General features: G+C 37.2%; 9 protein-coding genes across 9 annotated transcripts; 5 read left to right on the top strand and 4 right to left on the bottom strand. All coding sequences in view use genetic code 12, as the record gives it.

Annotated features, from left to right (window-relative positions):
• Nucleotides 1–201: 201 nt before the first annotated feature.
• PAC1 (Pac1p) lies at nt 202–1686 on the bottom strand (the record flags this gene model as incomplete). The annotated part of the gene is made up of 1 exon (XM_064999402.1): nt 202–1686. The coding sequence occupies one exon, from the start codon at nt 1684–1686 to the stop codon at nt 202–204; it is 1485 nt and encodes a 494-aa protein (XP_064855474.1).
• A 500-nt stretch (nt 1687–2186) lies between these two features.
• On the bottom strand, nt 2187–2942 carry UTP11 (rRNA-processing protein UTP11; the record flags this gene model as incomplete). The annotated part of the gene is made up of 1 exon (XM_064999401.1): nt 2187–2942. One exon carries the CDS (start codon nt 2940–2942, stop codon nt 2187–2189), a length of 756 nt encoding a protein of 251 aa, XP_064855473.1.
• Nucleotides 2943–3167: 225 nt separating this feature from the next.
• TSC13 (trans-2-enoyl-CoA reductase (NADPH) TSC13) lies at nt 3168–4151 on the top strand (the record flags this gene model as incomplete). The annotated part of the gene is made up of 1 exon (XM_064999400.1): nt 3168–4151. The coding sequence occupies one exon, from the start codon at nt 3168–3170 to the stop codon at nt 4149–4151; it is 984 nt and encodes a 327-aa protein (XP_064855472.1).
• Nucleotides 4152–4455: 304 nt separating this feature from the next.
• DPH5 (diphthine synthase) lies at nt 4456–5301 on the top strand (the record flags this gene model as incomplete). Its single annotated transcript, XM_064999399.1, has 1 exon — nt 4456–5301. One exon carries the CDS (start codon nt 4456–4458, stop codon nt 5299–5301), a length of 846 nt encoding a protein of 281 aa, XP_064855471.1.
• Nucleotides 5302–5765: 464 nt separating this feature from the next.
• On the top strand, nt 5766–7170 carry DASC09_058140 (NADP-dependent isocitrate dehydrogenase; the record flags this gene model as incomplete). The annotated part of the gene is made up of 2 exons (XM_064999398.1): nt 5766–5829; nt 6002–7170. The coding sequence occupies 2 exons, from the start codon at nt 5766–5768 to the stop codon at nt 7168–7170; spliced, it is 1233 nt and encodes a 410-aa protein (XP_064855470.1).
• Nucleotides 7171–7934: 764 nt separating this feature from the next.
• On the bottom strand, nt 7935–8493 carry ATG8 (ubiquitin-like protein ATG8; the record flags this gene model as incomplete). Its single annotated transcript, XM_064999397.1, has 2 exons — nt 7935–8281; nt 8460–8493. The coding sequence occupies 2 exons, from the start codon at nt 8491–8493 to the stop codon at nt 7935–7937; spliced, it is 381 nt and encodes a 126-aa protein (XP_064855469.1).
• Nucleotides 8494–8855: 362 nt separating this feature from the next.
• Nucleotides 8856–13185, top strand: NUP170 (Nup170p; the record flags this gene model as incomplete). The annotated part of the gene is made up of 2 exons (XM_064999396.1): nt 8856–8880; nt 9122–13185. The coding sequence occupies 2 exons, from the start codon at nt 8856–8858 to the stop codon at nt 13183–13185; spliced, it is 4089 nt and encodes a 1362-aa protein (XP_064855468.1).
• An 871-nt stretch (nt 13186–14056) lies between these two features.
• Nucleotides 14057–15004, top strand: DASC09_058110 (HPP family protein; the record flags this gene model as incomplete). Its single annotated transcript, XM_064999395.1, has 1 exon — nt 14057–15004. The coding sequence occupies one exon, from the start codon at nt 14057–14059 to the stop codon at nt 15002–15004; it is 948 nt and encodes a 315-aa protein (XP_064855467.1).
• A 246-nt stretch (nt 15005–15250) lies between these two features.
• On the bottom strand, nt 15251–18142 carry DASC09_058100 (uncharacterized protein; the record flags this gene model as incomplete). Its single annotated transcript, XM_064999394.1, has 1 exon — nt 15251–18142. One exon carries the CDS (start codon nt 18140–18142, stop codon nt 15251–15253), a length of 2892 nt encoding a protein of 963 aa, XP_064855466.1.
• Nucleotides 18143–20317: the final 2175 nt, after the last annotated feature.

Genomic DNA, 20317 nt, shown 5'->3' with positions numbered 1-20317 from the left:
AAATGTAAATTCAAGACAATCTATAAGATATTGATGATTGTGAATTACAATACCGATGATACTTGCTATATCCTATATCCAAAGTTGAAAAAAAAATCAAACATATATTACAAAATCCATTCAAGCAAAAAAATAAAAATAGTAGCTTTTCTCATTAATTCATTAGTAGTCGTTTTTTTTTTGTTATTTTTTTTTTAATTCTCAAACCCACATGCAAATGTTATTGTCGGTGCCCCCGCTAGCAAAAATCGTTCTGATGGATTTATCCAACTCGTTGAGCTTTTTCTTCTCACGTTCTTTTTCATCAGTTATCTTATCACCTTCATCAGTTGGTTGATCGTATTGAATTGGCGTGGCAAATTTAATACAATTGACAAACCCTTCGTGACCACCATTCAACGTACGAATACATTTAGCAACCCCCAATTTTTCAATGGCGCTCAAATCCCAAATCTTGATAGATTTATCATCGGAGCTGGAAAAAAGGTATTTCCCGCCGGGATGGAATTGTAAAGACCGCACCCATGAGGAGTGGCCCTTGAGCTCTATAATACACACTGCTGAAGGGTTCGATGATGGGGCTGGTGGGCGATGCGGTCTGATGATTGGTAATGGTAAGAGCCAAATCTTGATGGTCTCGTCTCGTGACGCAGTTGCGCAATATTTGAAATCCAAAGCATTGTATTGTTCCAATACCGTGGGATCATTTGAGTAGCTCTTTGCTGTGGCCAACATGTCCAAGTATTTCCAGGCGGTACGGGGAGCAAATTTACAATCCTCGACAACGTGGGTATGACCAATCATGATCGATAACCCGATCCCTGAGTCACCGTGCGATAGTCTGGCACTTTGATCATTGGCACAACTGATGAGAAATTCGTCAGTAGGGGTCAAATCAAGCGATCGGACCCAATCACTGTGGCCGACAAACGATCGTAATCGCCAGCCATTGGTGACATCCCATAATATTACCAGCCCATCACGGGAACTAGAAAATAATTGGCCTGGATCATTATTTTTGAATTTAACAGAGGAAATCGTATGAGTATGCCCACTTAAGGTTCGTTTGAGTTCGAAATTGTTGGTGGAGTCCCAAATCTTGATGTATAAATCCGACGAGCAAGTGGCCACCAATATTGACCCAGATGACGAGTCCTGTTGTGACAATTTCAACGGTTTTTTCCCATAACAAATCCCGTTGATCGCTTTGGTGTGACCATTGATTAATTTTGAAGGTTGAAGAGGGTTTAACAAGTCCCATACCACAAACGACCCGTCATTCAATGCCGCTACTAATTCGGGAAGAAAAGGATGGATATCAAGGGAGTTAATTGCGGATTTCTGAGCCTTAAGCACCTGGGATGCTCTACTAGGAAGCCAGTTGATTTTCGTGTGGATTAATGAGCCATTGGAAGATTTAATACCAGTGCCATTCGATGAAGCATCTAATAATTCGTTCAAGTTACTCACTTGACTCTCCAAATCAAGGATTTTTTTCTGTAACCTGATCACCGTCGACCATTTTTTGGCCAATAGGTTGTTATCAGAAGAAGATTTTAAGTCATCCTCGGTCAATTCTAGTCGAAGGTTGATTTCTTTATATAGTTCCGGTTCAAGATTAGGTTTGAGGTATTGTGATATGGCTTTATGAAGCTCAATTTTCTGCCTCGAAGTCAACGCAGACATTTGCGGGAGAATGGTTTATTAACTGTATATAAATTGAAATTATACGAGAGGTTTTGCTTTCCTTGATTATTAAGTATTAATATATCTGATAAGAGTGGCTACCTCTTGTATCGCTGGTCTCTGTTTGTTTTCTCCAAAAAGAAAACTGGTGTGTTGGAAAGTGTCACCCGGAACCCACCAGGGTCAACATGAACAGGAATGGTCTTATAATTATTATTGTTATTATACAAATATTATTAGATTGTATGTACTGTTCGATCTTATTTGTAGTACCAATTGCTTCTGACCACACAGTGAGCTTTATGCTAACACATGTCATTACAAAAGATGTAATAATACACCACGGTCAAACACTGAAAATAAACTATATTATACATACACATTGAATAAATGCAAGATAGAAAAGAAAACGATGCAAAACAAATCAACTTGGTGAAAAATGAAAAACAACAAAAAATAAAGAACAATCTAAGAGATAGTGAGGGTATATTACCAGTTCTTCAACGTTTACGTTGCTGCTTCCATTTAAACGACACTTTCCCGTCTTTATTGACGACCTTCTTTTTACTACCTTTCTTCATAAGTTCTCTTTGGGCGTCCATTTTCTGCTCAATACGCTCCAACTGTTGGACCCTTTCGAGCTTCTGTTTAATGAGTTTCAACTTCTTCAATTTCTTGTTGTTCATTTTCTTGGCGATTTCCGGGGCTTGTTCAGGTCGATCAAGAGTTTCCAATTGCTCGAGAGTCAATCTGTTTTCTTTACGGTCAACCAATCGCTTGTCGGTATTGAAATGCTTGGCAACGTCAAACTCTTCAAACTCTTCGCGATCATCGAGAAATACTGTATGCTTCCCCTCGGACCCAAAGGTGATGGCATTAGAGTTATTACTGGTGCCATCCATCAATTTCTCAATTTGTTTCATTTCATTAAGTCTCTTGGTCTTGATATAGTTGACATCCTGGGTCTTTAAAAGCTTGGCCTCGTCGACGCTGATCGATTCACTTGATTCACGATCGGTGACCAACACCCCTCGGGAATCAGTCTTACGACTGGTCATGGAATGATAGTATTCATCGGGGTTTCTATTGGCAGCCTTTTCTCTAAGAATACGAAGACGTTCTTGCTTGTCGTGATAATCTTTTGCTCGAAGCTTGTAATCCTTCTTCTTTTGAAGAAGCCCAAGCCTTTTCCGCTCTTGCGGCTGGGCTCTTTCCTTATGTTGCTTCTTCTGTATATCGTGGACGTATTTTGGCATTTTTTATGGTGATATGGAGGTGACGATCGGTCTATCAAGTATGATTTTTTAGATACTCTCGATGGTGATTTTCGCTAACAAAGAGAGAAAATTTTCAATTTTTTTTTTGTGCGATGAGGAAAGGTGCGGTTAGTTCCCCCCCAATAAAAAAAATGGGAAAAACAAAAGGAAGAAAAACGCCAGATGTGAAATAAAATACTGTTATCGACCAAATTAACACCAACCATGGTTTCCATTAGTGTTAAACCCCGCTCCAGAAAACTCAGAGAAGTCTCAATTGAGTCTTTCTCTCCAGATGCCCCACTTTCTGAATTGGTTGATGTCATTGCCGCCAAAAATATCATCAGTAAGCACCGGTTGAGACTCACCCAAATCCAGGAACCAGTCGATCAAAAGAAAACCGATTCTAAAGGTAAACCAATCCGTCCAAAGCACTTGGCCCTCAATTTGGAAAAAAACCTCGCCGACAACGGCATCGCTGGTGATGAAGTCACCCTTTATGTCAAAGACCTTGGTCCACAAATCTCATGGCGTACCGTGTTTATTCTTGAATACTTGGGTCCATTGTTGATCCACCCAGCATTCTATTTCTACTATGGTTCTTTCGAAGAGCATTCATACACTCAAACTGTGAGTTTCTTCCTCGTAATGCTCCATTTCCTCAAGCGTGAGTACGAAACTATCTTTGTCCACAAGTTTTCGCTCAGCACCATGCCATTATTCAACTTATTCAAGAATTCCGGGCACTATTGGTTACTTTCCGGGCTCAATTTGGCATTCTTCATCTACTCTCCTAACGCTTTGCCAGAATCTTTGGCGGTTGCCGGACCTCTTAAGAAAATCGCTTTCCATACCTCTAATCATTCAGAAGACACTTTGAACATTTTGGTGGGTCTTTGGGCGTACAGTGAAGTTTCCAACTTCATCACCCATTTAAACTTGTCTAGCTTGCGCTCTCCAGGGTCTACCGAACGTAAGATCCCAATGGGTTATGGTTTTACTTTTGTGAGTTTCCCAAATTATTTCTTTGAAAGTTTGTCATGGTTGTTCTTTGCCTTAATCAACAACAACTTGTTCTCTTATCTTTTCTTGATTGTTGGCTCATTACAAATGATGGTTTGGGCTACTAAGAAGCACAGAAGATATCTCAAGGATTTCGGTGACAAGTACCCAAAAAAGAGAAAGATCTATATTCCTTTCCTTTATTAAAATGCCACATGTATTGGCTACATAAAGTTATGAAGATTACTGGGAGAAAACCTGTGCAACTTTGTGTTTATTTTGAAAACGTCTGAAAGATTCACTATTTTTATCTATTCCCCTTGTAATATTTGTACTTAGACCCAATGGTGGTTATTAAATATAATCTTTTGACACAGTGATTGTTATCTGCAGAATGTAAGGAAGTTTAAAGCGCACAAAAATTAGCAGAGGAAAAAAAATGCCAAAAATTTTCAATGACAACATCTATGTAGATACAGCCATTCCATCTCTTTAGGAAAAATATAAAGACATGTTTTATTTGATTGGATTGGGTTTGTCCTCCGTTAAGGATGTGACTGTCAGAGGGCTTGAGGCCATCAAGGGCTGTAAAAGAGTGTACTTGGAACATTACACATCGATTTTGATGAGCGCATCGAAAGAAGACTTGGAAGAATTTTACGGGCATGAAGTCATTTTGGCCGATAGAGATATGGTGGAAAGTCAGTCTGATGAGATTCTTGCCGGGGCTACTGAAGATGACATTGCGTTCTTGGTAGTTGGTGATGTGTTTGGTGCCACCACCCATACCGACCTAGTGATCAGAGCCAAAGAATTGGGGATCAAAGTTGAAAGCATCCACAATGCCTCAGTAATGAACGCCGTCGGGGCCTGTGGTTTACAATTATACAGTTATGGTCAAACTGTATCGTTGGTGTTTTTCACTGACACTTGGAAACCAGATTCGTTCTACGACAGGGTGAAAGAGAACCGTGATATCGGGTTGCACACCCTTGTGTTGTTGGATATCAAGGTCAAGGAACAGAGTATTGAAAATCTTATGAGGGGCAATAACATTTTTGAGCCTCCAAGATACATGAGCATCAGCACTGCCGCCCAGCAATTGATCGAGGTCGAACAAACCAGACAAGAAGCTGCTTACGATGAGAACACCATGTGTGTCGCCGTTAGCAGACTTGGGGCCCCTACACAAAGCTTCAAAGTGGCTAGTCTAAAAGAGCTTGCGGAATACGATGCGGGAGAACCGCTCCACTCTCTTGTGATTGTTGGGCCTAATCCACACGACATTGAGATCCAGTACATGGCTGAGTTCTTTGACGGGACAAAAGAAGAATTGAAGGCGTGCTTCAACAAATAAAATAAATTAGTTAATTGATAAATAAATAAGCGCTGTGTCGATACGACATCTATCTCCGGGTCCGGATGGCTGCCTGCGCGGTTTGTAGTGCATTTGCCATCGCTTAGTAAGCCATTGTCACCTGATAACTCCGACTCGGCGACCGCAAAGCTGGTATATCTGCAATAATAAGTGTGATAGTGTACATGTCACAGGACTTACTCTCATGTTTTTTGTGGAGAGGCGTGACTCTCGACAGAAAGATCGCGACATTTTTCTTACTAAGTGTTGCATGCCCGGGGAACGGCGTACATATATATATATATGAGCAATATCACCACCCACAAAAACTTTTAACGAAAATTGAAAAAGCTCAGACCCTTTATTTTTTGCCCCAGCACCCAGGAAATCATAGAAGGTTGTCCTACATCATAAATTATTAAATTATAGTACATTATAAAAAATAAATCAAATTCCAGGCAACCATGGCTTTCAAGAAAATCGATGTTAAGACCCCAATTGTCGAATTGGACGGTGATGAAATGACCAGTAAGTTAGTTAGTTGACTACAATTTCAAATGAAAAAAAAAAACTAATTGCTTCTCTTATTGTTTGGTATTACCTAAATAATAGAAAAGGAAAAAATATTCCTCGAAGAAAGAAAAGCAAAAAATCATCGACTTGATGTATTAGTCATGACAATAGACTAACCACCTTTTAGGAATCATCTGGAAATTGATCAAAGATTTGTTGATCTTGCCATTCCTCAACGTCGATTTGAAATACTACGATTTGGGTATTGAATACAGAGACCAAACTGACGATAAGGTCACTACCGACTCTGCCGAAGCCATCTTAAAGTATGGTGTTGGTGTCAAGTGTGCTACCATTACCCCTGATGAAGCCAGAGTTAAGGAATTCGGCTTGAAGAAGATGTGGTTGTCTCCAAATGGTACTATCAGAAACATCTTGGGTGGTACTGTTTTCAGAGAACCAATTGTCATTGACAACATCCCAAGAATTGTCCCAACCTGGGAAAAACCAATCATCATTGGTAGACACGCCTTTGGTGATCAATATAAGGCCACTGACTTGGTTATCCCAGGTGCTGGTGAACTTAAGCTCGTCTACACTCCAGAAGACGGTTCTGCTCCACAAGAAATCCCAGTTTATAACTACAAGGGTGCTGGTGTTGCTTTGGCCATGTACAACACCGAAGAATCCATCACTGCTTTTGCTGAATCCTCTTTCAAATTGGCCTTGGACAGAAAGTTGCCATTGTACTCTTCTACCAAGAACACCATCTTGAAGAAGTACGATGGTAGATTCAAGGACATTTTCGAAGAAATGTACGCTGCCAAATACCAAAAGGACTTCGAAGCCGCTGGTATCTGGTACGAACACCGTTTGATCGATGATATGGTTGCCCAAATGATCAAGTCTAAGGGTGGTTATATAATAGCCATGAAGAACTATGATGGTGATGTGCAATCTGATATCGTTGCCCAAGGTTTTGGTTCTTTGGGTTTGATGACCTCTGTCTTGATGACTCCTGACGGAAAGGCCTTTGAAGCCGAAGCCGCTCATGGTACGGTCACCAGACACTACAGAAGACACCAAATTGGTGAAGAAACTTCAACCAACTCCATTGCCTCTATCTTTGCTTGGTCCAGAGGTATCATCCAAAGAGGTAAGCTCGATGGTACTCCTGACGTCGTCAAGTTTGGTGAAGTTTTGGAAAAGGCCACTTTGGAAACCGTTTCCAAGGATGGTATCATGACCAAGGACTTGGCCTTGACCAGAGGTGAAACCGCTAGAGAATCCTATGTCACCACCCAAGAATTCATTGAAGCTGTTGCCAAGAGATTGAATGCTGAATTGAGTGCTTAAATTCATTCACTCAAGAAAGTCTTGTGTTCCTCCTAGTCTGAGCAAATCAATAAATGTCACTGTTGTTTTTAATATTCGATTTTTTTTCTATGATTTTAGACTTCATATTGTAAAATTTTTAATTATTTTAGTACTATGCTTTTGTTCTCGGTTGATTTATACACCAAGAGATGTTAGAAGTGCGATTTTTGACATTTACAATATGAGGCGACCAAACTCATTTAATAATAACCTATATTACGAAGAGCATGATGAATTATATTGATTATAATCTCAGCTACGTCAAACTATCCATTAGTTTACAAACCATATTGTACTTTTTTGTTCATATCAGTACAGTTAGATATATTTTTGGGTAGAACTTCCTAAATCCAATGACTGGCCAGCCTCCTACATCAGTACCCATATGGATATTACATTAATATATAGTAGCCGATAAATTGATTATAGGATTAATAATAAATAAAAAAGGAATCCAATAATAGACAGACAAATGAATAATTAATGAAAATTAGGCACCGAAATCAACATATGAAAAGGAAAAAAAAAAAAAAAAAAAAAGAGATAACCCAAACATTGTTTAAAAAAAAGAACATTTTTACCCTCCAGTAGATACATGAATTGATTCATTGATTGGTTCAGAGGTATCAAGGAAACCATGCTTCGTTTAGAAGTACAACCCAATATAAAAGAAAAAAAAATAACAAAAAACATCAGATTTAGATAAGCATCACGGTGAATTAGCAAGTCAATAAAGAAAGACCTTACTCTTCATCCTTTATTTCTTCAAATACATCACCAAAAGTGTTTTCCCCCGAATATAACACATACAAGAATCCATCTTCATCCTTGTGTTCTTCGTAAATTGACAACATCAAAGCAGCGGTTGGTGGCAAAATATCCTTGATGAAAATGAAGATGGCCTTTTCTGGTGGCAATTGAATTCTCTTTCTGATAACGTACACAAATTGACCAACAGTCAAATCTGATGGCACCAAGTACTTTCTCTTATCAATTTCTTGAATATCGGACTTTTCAACCTTCTCACAAATGACAGGAATCCTGTCAGGGAACTTCTTAAGGATTCTCATGGCCTCGACCTTTCTCTTTTCTAAAAAAATAACTATTAGTAAATTGTTAAGCAAATATGAGAATTGGTAGTAAAGCCATTCAATATTGGCTATCAGTTAATGATATCTGGAACACAATAGGGTTGATAGCAAACAAAGTGTAAGCACGCCCCCCACGATATCATCACGCAAAGACACACAACGACAATAAAAACTTACCAAGAGAGTGTTCATCTTTGAATTGGGATCTCATAATGATAGTTATTGATGTCTAATATTTGTTAGTAAATTATTTCTATTTTGAGATATCTTTTTGTTTCGATAAAGCAGGAAAAGGACAATTGTTCTGAATGGTGATGAGATGAGATGAGATGAGATGAGATGACCTGGGTGGTTTTTCTCACTGATAAGCTGGTAAGCCATGTAAAAAGGACAGCACCAAGTTAGAAAGCTACTTACTTTTCAGTAAAAGAGATATATTTTGCTGATAGTGTGAATGTGTGAGTAATGTGTTAATGGAACTGTTGGATAGACTGGCTTATATATATACGGAAGGCCCCGATAGCACCGGTCAACACAGGAATTCGATTACAAAACACACAGGGGAAAAAACAAATGACGGGAATCGGGTTTGGCACGTGTAATCCTTTTGGTCATGTGTTCGTGGCAGGAAAAAAAACCTTTGCTGAACACCGGGTGACTGGTGTGCTTGAAAATCTTCAACAAAGAAAAATAAAGTGCAATAAACAAAACATCGTGTGTTTTGGATTTGTGACGCTTTCTATAATACAGAACAGGCCCAATTTCTTGGAAAGAGTATGTTAATATTATTTATAGTCGTTTTAAAGAAACACGGTGTACTAACAATAATAATTTTATAGTGTCTGGTGCTTTTTTCAACCAGCCGGGATCTCAACAACCTGGAAATCTTTATCCAAGTTTTAGAAACACTAGAATAGAGCCTCAGAATGATACTCCAAGAAAATATGAAGTCAGTTCGAAAATCTTGGGGATTTCTGGCTTAAACTCAATTGAGTTGGCATCCAAATATGTTCAAAGTGTCTTAGAATATGATAGATCAACCCCAATCCTCGACGAATCAACCCATTTATCAAATCCTGTGAATTATTTCTATAATAAAAACATCAATGGTTTGGGCCCTCTCAATACTTTTGAAAAAGTCACTATGTCCAGTATTCCTGACAAAGTTTTGGAAGAATTGAAAGGCTCAGTAAATAACAAAAATCTAAATTTGGGTTTATTCCATGAGTTGAATAAAGCTTGGATCATCAATGGCAACAAATTGATTCTATGGGATTATTTAAACGATGCCAATTATTCTATCATTGATGAAATTCCTCATGATATCCTTGCTGTCAAGTTGATCAAGCCAAAGCCAAATACTTTTGTTGATAGCGTGAAGCATTTATTGATTGTATCAACGTCTCACAATATTTATATTTTGGCAGTTTGTGTCAAGCCAGATGGGAAAAACGAATTGGAAATTTTTAACTCAGATTTGTCAGTTTCGGTGAATTCAATTAATGCAAACAATTTCATTTGTTTTGAAAAAACTGGTCAAATCTTTTTCACCGGCTATGGTGACGAATTGAATATTTGGGAGTTGACTTATTCAAGTGATGAAAAATGGTTTGATAAAAAGTGCAACAAAAAGTGTTTGACCAGATCTAACTTATCGTATTTGCTCCCTTCTACTGGTATGTTCGGATCCACTTCTGGTGAGTCCGCTGAAACAGTGATTTCTTTGCAAATTGATGAATCAAGAGATGTATTGTATACTTTATCATCAAAATCTGTCATTAGAGCCTACACCATCAAAAAGGATGGTTTAGATGGTCCTTACGTTCTAAGACCATCCCAGATTTTAACCGATTTGAGAACTACCGCATGCAAGGGTGCCAAATTATTGGCGAAAGCGTTATTCAATATTGTCAGTATTAATGTCGTCACAAAGAATGAAAATGATAACTTGTACTTGGTTGCCATCACACAAGGTGGTTGCAGAATTTATTTCAATGGTGCTTTATACGGTGGTAAAGTGGCGGCGTTAAGATTTCAAAACATTAAATTTCCACCTTCAAAATTGACAGTTGCCGAAATTCAACAGCAAATACAAGGACAACAACAACAACAACAATTATCGACATCCTTGTTGGGTACAAATGCAACTCTAAATAGTAGACCAAACAACTTATTGGAGTATCAAAAAGAATCTCCAATCTTGGTTAATACCACTTCAAAGAGTAAAATTATTTCTCCAGGTATATTTGTTGCGGCAGTCCAGAAAACCAAAGGAGATCAAGAAAATAATAAATTGTTTGTGTCTGTTCCAGATTATGGTATATTGAATTATTACCACGAATACATTGAAAATGCTACATTTTTGGAAACTTATGGTGTCATTTATGATATTGTTCAGTTGACACCTTCAGTTCATGCCACCAACACTCCAAAAGGTTATGCCAATTATTTTGCCTCTCAATATACTTCCATTCCTTTACACATTGCAGTTTTAACTAACAAGGGGGTTGCCATTTACAAACAGAGAACCCCTTCATCGATTTTCACTTCATTGGGAGAACAGTTATTACCTTTTGTCGAAAGATACAGTTTGCAAGAGGCTTGCTCGACTGCCCTCAGTATTATATGTAATGACAAGTATTCTGAATCAATCAAGTTGAATACATTCAATTTCTTTGTCGGGGCAATAAGTAACTATAGCTTTGAAAATAAACCAGTTTATGAGAAGCCAGCTTCATTGACGAGTACTCCGTTGGAAACTTTCAACTATTCATTTGAACATGTTAAGTTAAGTCCAAGATTTTATGGTATCACATTATTGGTGTCTAGAATTTTTAGAGATATTTGGGCTAAGCAGGTTTTCCTCATTGATAAGAATTCTTTCCTTCCAAACGGCACCAAGAATGAAAAACATTTGACAGAAAGTAAACAATTTCTTTCTGACATTAATATTGAAAAAGCTCAAGTGATTGGATTTTTGAACACCGTTGTCGTGTTGATCAAGTTCTTTGACGATTATGGGAATAGAATCCCATATTTTTCAAACTCATTGATTTCTAATAGAGGAATTTCTAGAGAGGAAGAAACTTCCATGCAAGCCGAGTACACTGCCTTGAACTCGATTTATGAAATGTTGAAGATAATGAAGGAAGCTTTTTCATTTTTGTTGATTTTGTTCGATGAAAGTTTGATTGTTGGTTTTGAAGATCAATCTTTGGCATTTAAAGATACCATCAAGTTCATTTCTTTGGAAACTCAAGAGAAATTGGCGAAATTGAAATTCAGTGATTTGTTTTCATTGACTAACGACACTAAAGATATTGTGAAGGATGTTTTCACGTCTATTATCAACAAAAATATTGCCAAAGGTGTATCGGTTGATTATTTGGCTGATAGTTTACAGAAGCACTGCAGCTCATTCTGTTCGGCTAATGATGTTATTATCTTTAGAGCTTTTGAACATTTACGTAAAGCCAACTCCATCGGATCCAAGGATAATGATGTCAAACTACAAGAATTATCGATTGCCGTGAAATTATTAAAGAATGTTGGAGGATCACTAACCATTGATAATTTGAAAGAAGCGGTTAGCATTATGATAAAATTAGATTATTATCCGGAAGTAATTGAATTTGTACTTGACATTGCCAATATTATTGATAAAGATAAACTAGCCATCAAGTATCTCAATGACGGCCAGCCAATCAATGATGAAAGACGGAAGGTTTATAACATGAAAATTGAAAGATTCAAATTGATCTTTGATATTTTGGTGGAGATTGATATCAAATCTATTCAAAGTTATGAAAACTTCAGAAAGAATTATGGTAATGATCCTATTAATTTGGAAAGCACCAAGTTGAGGGACCAAAGTTATGCGCTTTGCTTCAAGTATAATGACAAACTATTCCATTATGAATTTTATGACTGGTTTGTTGCTCAAGACCTTGATAAAAAATTATTGGAGATCGACACCCCATTCATTTTATCGTACTTGAAAGAAAGATCAGTACATTCGGCGGAAATCTGTTACTTGTTATCTAGATATTATTCCAAAAGACAATATTATTATGAATCTGCTGATGTTTTCTACAAGTTGGCCACTAGTGACTTTGCATTATCGTTGGACCAAAGAATTGAATATTTGGCCAAAGCGAGCGGTTTCTGTAATTGCGTTGAACAATTTAATTTGAGACAACAAACCGTTGAATTGCTCAATAATATCCAAAACAATTTAGATGTGGCAGGTATTCAGTTAGAATTGGTGAATAAATTGCAAAATGATACTGCTTTGACCGAAGCTCAAAAAAATGAAAACATTGAGTTGTTGAATAAGAACATTTTGGACATTAGTCAACTTTATAATGAGTTTGCGGATCCTTTGGGATACGATGACTTATGTTTGATTATTTTCAAAGAAAGTGACTACAGAAACTTTGAAGAGATCCACACGAAATGGGATCACATTCTTGAAAAGATCAAATCGATTTATGATTCAAACAGTGAGATGGAACCTTTGGGAGTGATGGTGTCAAATGTTATGATACAAGTTGGTAAGAGAGTACATGATTCTGAATTTGTGTTCCCAATTCCGGTGTTGATTGAAAAAATGCTCAAGGTGTTGAGTCCTGTGCAATTGACCCCTGGTATCATTGTGGATAGTTTTATCAAATCGGGGGTTTCTTACAGTAAATTGTATTATATCTTGAAAGAGATGATCGAGATTAATACCTCGAAGGATAAACTGTCAATCAAGAACGAGATGGTGTACTTGATTCAAAACTGGTGGCAGAATGATTCAAGATTGAAGGAATTTATTTCATCTAATGAGGTTTTGAATTTGTCAACCTATTCCATTTCCAATGATCCAATCAATAAGTACATCAATGAGTTGAATGTTTGAAAAAGATTGGTTCAGTTTATTGTACTTTTATTATTAATTACTATGTTATTTTCTGATAATTTTTCAATCCATTGATCGAAAAAAAGTAATAACAAAAAAAAAGGAAGAAATTTTTTACACTTTTTTGATATCGTTCGAGCTGTAAGAACTATAAGCAATGACAATATATAATATAATACAAGGTGATGGAAGAAATAAATAGCTAATTGAGAATCATCTACTGGGAACCCTCACTTCCTCAAGTTTTTGGAAACACATTCTCTGAAAATCTTAAATTCTTGAGCACAAGCATCCTTCGAGATATTCTGATAATTTTTTAAAATGCATTCACCATAAGCTTCACTCTGCCCACAGTAGTTAGTAAATCACGCCTGATCCCGGATCAACAGTCTTCGAAAGGCAAACACATACCGAAACAGCACATTTAGCAGAAGCATCGAATATTTTCTGGAGAGGTCTCTTAGCCGCCGACATCTTCAAGAAATAATAGTGTAAATATACCTGGTATATCAAGTGATTTACTTACTCTCTCTCACATATATCAAAGAAAAAAAAAAAATGTATTATATTGGTAGGGTAAACACCGTGTGGTGTTTACACATGTAATACATTATAATGTATTTTATATACAAAAGTGGTGGTGGGGCAGAGGGGGGGTATGTCTAATATCTTTCAGAACACAATCTGGAGATTCCAACGTAAGATACTTAGTAAAATAAAACATATAAGTCTGTATTTCTAAGTATGAACAAAAGGCCGTGCAATGATTCATTTCAAATGAACGGTCGGGTACCCTGAACCGGGTTACTGGCGTCTGACACTGCAGGAAGAATAATCAATATCTTCATGATGTTTATTGAATTAATACCAGATGAAACCATTGGATGACGTTGATCGCACTGCTAATAATATGGCATTCAAATTCACGATTGATAAGTTACTCAATAGGCACATTGTTCCTTCGGTGGTGCCGTCATTACCTCAGCCATTCCGAAGGCTTCTTGGTGGCAATCGGCCAAATTTCGCAAAGATTCACGACTATTGGATCTGGTTGGATATTTTCCTAGGATCTTTTTGTGGTATTGCCCTTATTGAAGGAGTTTTCAAAAGCCCCAACGTTTTCACCGATTATCATGGTGCACCAATGATTATTGCCAGTTATGGGGCCACTGCAATCTTGTGCTTCAACACAATCCATGCGCCATTAGCCCAACCACGAAACATTTTGTTTGGCCATTTTATCAGCTCGTTGATCGGAGTGTGCATTTCAAAATTATTTTCATTATCTTCAAATGGAAGAGATAATTACTGGGCCGCGGGGGCTCTAAGTGTTGGGTTATCAAGTGTGGTAATGACAATTCTTAATTGTGTTCATCCACCAGCAGGAGCCTCGGCTCTTCTTGCATGTATCGACGAGTCGATTCGAAAGATGAGCTGGTGGTACTTACCAACACAAATCGTTTCTTCGCTATTGATAATTTGTGTTTCGTTGATCTTTAACAATGTAATTCGATTCTATCCTCTATATTGGTGGACTGCTGCGGACTTGAAACCGAAACAACAAAAACAAGACTTGGAAAGTGATCATCATGTACCAGAAGTCGAAGAGAAAAAGTCTTCTTCATCACTCGAAGATTTGAATATAGAAAATAAATTTCAGTTATTTGAAACGAGTTCTGAAATAACTGGGGTTGAAATTAATGGAAATGGTATCAAATTGCCAACTGCAAATGGCCTCAGTAACTCTGACATTGAAGCATTACAACTGATATATTATAAACTCTTTAAGTTAGATTCTAAAGGCCCCGTAGCCCTTTAGTTTATGTGTTCTTTACGTTCAATCATCAAATACTCATATGGCCCCCCTTTAATTTATAATATCTAAATTTTATCCCACATTCTAACACTCAAGCATTTCTTATTGTAATATACATCAAAAAAGAAAAAAGGGCTGGATTTTATTGGTGTAATATAGCACAAATATATATATATATATATATAGTATAACACGAGTGTAACTCAATAGTTATTGAGATAAGCTTCTTTAGCAATCTATTGGCAGTACTCACAATATTTCTCTAAACAACTTCGTGACCTCGTCGACGGCTTCATCAATGTATTCAAAGTGCATACCAGTCCCTTGACAAACATTTCCTTTACCCCCTGATTTACCACCCACGTGGGCAGAAACAAGGCTCGAAACATCAAGGGCTTTCAAACCTTTATTGGTTGCCTCATTGCAAATATAAGAACCATGAACCAAAGTCTTGTTAGCCTCATCCCCGACAATCAAGCAAATTGATTTTGAAGGCTGGTGATGTTCCATATAATTGAGGGAATCATTAATGATCTTCAAGTTTGAAGATGTGATTCCGTTCAAATACTTGACGAGATATTGTTTTTTGGAATTAGAAAAATAATCTTTTATAAAACTCAAGACTTGGTCACTATCTTTCTTTTGGACCTTCTTAACCTCGTACTTGAATTCTTTATCGATTTCGTTAAACCTTTTAGTCAATTCATATTTATCCAAAATTGAAAGCAGTGATGTACTTAACTCAGCTTTGAATTGTTTGAGTTCTTTCTTCTTTGCATCACCAAACTTCATGTGTGTTAAAAATTCAATTCTTTCAGAAAAATGTTGAGATAACATTTGTATTTCAATTGCCTTGTTGCCAGAAGCAGCAGTTATGCGTCTAATACCTTTAGCAATACCAACTTGTTCGGTTATTACCATTTTCTTTATAATTATCGTGGATGTAACATGGGTACCACCACAACACTCAATAGAATAATTGATCCAATCTGGATTTTCTGGATCAGAAGCCAAGTCTTCAACTGGAATGCCAATAGACACCACCCTTACCGGATTTGGGTACGTTTCTCCAAACACAGATCTTATTCCAGTGATTTTCTTAGCCACTGGCAATTCAATATCTGCGTAATATACAAATAAATTTTTATCAATTTCTTCATTGCATCTTCCTTCAATGTTGGAAATTTCTTCCAACGATAGCGATCGATCGTGGGAGAAGTCAAATCTTAATTTTTCTTTGGAAACCGAAGAGCCTCTTTGATAAGTTTCCCCCAAAGTTTTCCTCAAAGCAAGGTTCAAGACATGAGTACCAGTATGGTTCTTATTGATTGGAATTCTCCTAGAATTATCAAATGAAGCAATACCCTCATCTTTCACGGAAATTAAACCTTTTCTTAAAACTCCTGTGTGCAATATATAGCCGCCATATCTTTGAACATTAGTAACTTGGAATTCACAATTTTCGCTGAAAAAAATCCCGGTATCACATTCCTGACCACCAGACTCGGCGTAAAACGGAGTTTTATCTAAGATTATTCCAAGATTATTAGAGCCACTGTCAGCTTCATTAACAAAGCTTCCATCATAGTAAATGGCTAATACCGTCGCATTAATATTGTTGGTGGTATACTTGAATGAATCATTAGTTTTCGTAATATTCAATTTTTTTTGCAATTTGTCAAGAGCATGGACATTCAAAATAACTATTTCAGAAGTTTTCTGACTACCAGCTTTCAATTTTGAAGCTTCATAGGAAAGTTTCTTGGCCTGTTCAAAACTTTCTTGATCAATAGTCAAGCCAGCCTCGTCCGCCATCAACTGGGTTAAATCAACCGGAAACCCAAAAGTATCATATAGTTTCCAAAGTTCTTTGCCATCCAACATCTTGTATCCGGTAGCAATGCAATTCTTAACATGAGACTCAAATAATTTTTCACCTTTATCCAAAGTCTTGGCGAAAGATAGTTCTTCCTCGTCCATTACTTTTTTGATGAAATCAGCGTTTTTTTGCAATTCAGGGAAGATTACTTCAACTTGTTTGGCCAAAGTTGTAAATAATAAGCTGAAAAAAGGTTTCTCTCCAATGGGAAACTTCAAGTATTTTCTGGCATATCTAGCACCTCTTCTTAGAATTCTTCTCAAAACGTATCCTCTACCTTCATTATTTGGAATACCCCCTTCAGCAATAGCAAACGACAAGGTTCTGACATGATCGGCCAAAACTCTATAAGAGGTATCGATCATATCTACATCGTCCTTGCCAAACTTTCTACCGTAATACCTAACATTGGCAATTTCCTGGATGGCTTCGAATAAAGGAAGGAAAATATCGGTATCATAGTTGGATTTGACATCTTGCAAGATAGAAACCAATCTTTCGAAACCCATACCAGTGTCAATATGTTTGCTTGGCAATGTTTTCAATTCGGTCGGAGAAATTCTATTGAATTGAATGAACACGATGTTCCAAATTTCCAAAACGTTTGGATCGTCCTTGTTAACCAAATGCGCAGCATCTCTACCTCCACCAATTCTATCGTAATGTAATTCAGAACATGGGCCACAGGGACCTTTGTCGCCCATTTCCCAGAAGTTATCTTTAGCGTCTCCTGGTAATATATGGTCTTTTGGAAGCCCAATTTTAAGCCAAATGTCTCTGGACTCCAAGTCAGGTTCCAATCCTAATTTCTCATCACCTTCAAAATAAGTGACGTACATTCTTCCTGGGTCCAAGCCATATTCCCTGGTTAAAAGGTCCCAAGCATAAAAAATGGCTTTTTCTTTAAAGTAATCGCCAAAAGACCAGTTTCCCAACATTTCAAAGAAAGTGTGGTGGTAAGAATCTTTCCCGACATCCTCCAAATCGTTGTGTTTACCACCTGCACGTATACATTTTTGAGAATTGACAGCCCTTTCTAACCCATAGAAATCACTGGAAGGATCAATGATTCCCAAAAAGATTGGCTTGTATTGATTCATACCAGCATTCGTAAACAACAAAGTCGGGTCCTCAAAAGGAATAACAGGTGAAGATGGAACGAAGCGATGACCATTGGCTTTGAAGTAATTGATGTAAGTGTCCCTCACCGAATTGGCATCCCACTTCTTTATTTTGGTTAATGGTGTTAGTTGAGTCGGCATCTTTGATTTCGATACAGTCTAATTAAAGCCTATTTTCTGAAAAATTGAAAGAACGAGATAATAGAGAGGTATAGAAAACCAAACAATTTGAGGGTTAACAAGCAGGGGGGGGGCAAGGCCCACTTATAAATACCTCATTATCAGCTTCCCAGCTTCCCAGCTTCCCAGATTCCTCAATTTTTCCAAATTAAGGATTCCCACAAAATCTGACACCCATTTCCTCAGTACCGATCTATCTAGTATCGAAATAGTACACTCAAATAAAAGGATAGGGCGCTCCAGTCAAAGTTTGTTATGTAAGCATCAGAAAAAAAAAAGAAAAAAAAAAAAAGGGAATCAAATTTTCTTTTGTTGAATACTTGAAGTGGTGTATGCTTGGGCATCAAAAATAAGGGCCGAGCAGGGAATTGAACCCTGGACCTCTCGCATGCTTGTGATAATTGCTCTTGAGTTATTGCTCAAAGATCGCTACCCAAAGCGAGAATCATACCACTAGACCACGCGGCCACTTATGTTTTGTTATATTACGATGCGACTATACTAGATGTAGTTAGTCACGATTTTAATTGTCTTTAAAAAAAAAAAATCACTAAAAAAAAACGCAAATCAAAAATTATAATGAGTATTAATAATACCAAAAGAATTCCAAAGCCTTCCAACTACTCCACTGATCCAACAAATGATCCACCTTCTCAAGAAACCCTGGTTTCTTCTGATATTATCGTTGACTTAGATCATGCAAATCCCAACGCAACCGATCAAAACAATGTAAACAAACACGGAAATGAACCACATTCAGACGAAGAAATCACTGAGGAAGATGACAATACTTTTTTAAGTACTGCTGAAACCTTTGCAACCCCATCTAATACCATAAATGAGGCCTCTAATGCTGATTCTGATGTTGATATTGCCCACCGCCCAGCCCCGGAAATTAATGTTTCTCCAGTTGATTGCGATCGCAATCTTGATAGTGCAGGTGACACTAGCGTCGACATGCATATGTCAAATCAAGCCACCATTGAATCTCAAGGAGATTCACAACCTTCTGTTTCTATTGATTTTGTTACTGAAAACTCTGAAAACCAAAAAAAATTGAAAACAACAAAACCCAAAAAAACTCTGAAAACCAAAAAACCCCAAAAAAAACTAACCCAGCCCCAGTTGCTGCTTTCAGCAGATCCTACGCCCAAATCGCCTCGGGCTCTAAAGGCGCATCCCAACAGGGGACTCTGATTATGAACACCACCTCCACTTTTCAAAATGTTTTAGCCAAATTCGAAAGAGTTTTTAAATGGGCTAAATATCTCAAATCAATCAAGTTCGAACACCAAGATGTCCTTGAATATGCTATTAAGGAAAAGGGCATGAGGGGATCACTTTTCGGATTTGACACACAAAAAGTGGAAAATGTTGAAGAGAAATATCAAGAATTTGTCAAAATCTACACCATTGAAAAGTTTTTCAAATTTTATACAAATTCCCATTTAATTAATGAATTCTCAAGATTGAAACAATCTAATATTGCAGAGGAGGATTACATTAAATTTATTATGAGCCATCAAGATAAACAAAAAATCATGATGTCATTTATTATCCCACCTGAGCTCTACCGGAAGTATGAGCTTGATGATCATTTGAGTACAATAAAGGATGCCTTCCAAAAATTAATCGATGTTAAATTAACCAACATTGAAACTGATTTGAATGATAATGATGATATCAACTTCATCAAGAAAGCTTTAATTGAAGCTCAAAACTACTTGTTTATTTCAAATGAAACTATTTGTCTCAAATCCTCACTTATCCCAATATTGAAAGGTCAATTACAAACTAAGAATGAAAAGTTACGTAATGCATTTATTGATTTTGTCACTAGCCATTTAAGTGTTGACATTGAACAATCCACTTACAAGCCACGCATCAATATCAATAAGAATGATAAAGAAATCCAATTGATTGAGATAACAGCCTTGGAAACAACCCCCGACTATTTTGTCGATGCTACCATCAAGCAAGCGCTTGACCTAGCCCAAATTGAACCAACATCATTCTCAGTGATTAAAAGTGACATGACTAAAAGACCTAACGAGGAGCTTAAAAATCGTTACATTTATGGTTACTTGGAAATGGAACCAGGAAAACAAATCCCGGTTATTCACCAAGACAACATTG

The sequence above is a fragment of the Saccharomycopsis crataegensis genome (genome assembly GCF_037102585.1).
Source record: "Saccharomycopsis crataegensis DNA, jcf7180000000098, whole genome shotgun sequence".
In the NCBI taxonomy this organism is placed as follows: domain Eukaryota; kingdom Fungi; phylum Ascomycota; class Saccharomycetes; order Ascoideales; family Saccharomycopsidaceae; genus Saccharomycopsis; species Saccharomycopsis crataegensis.
This window is presented reverse-complemented; position numbering and strand designations above follow the sequence as displayed.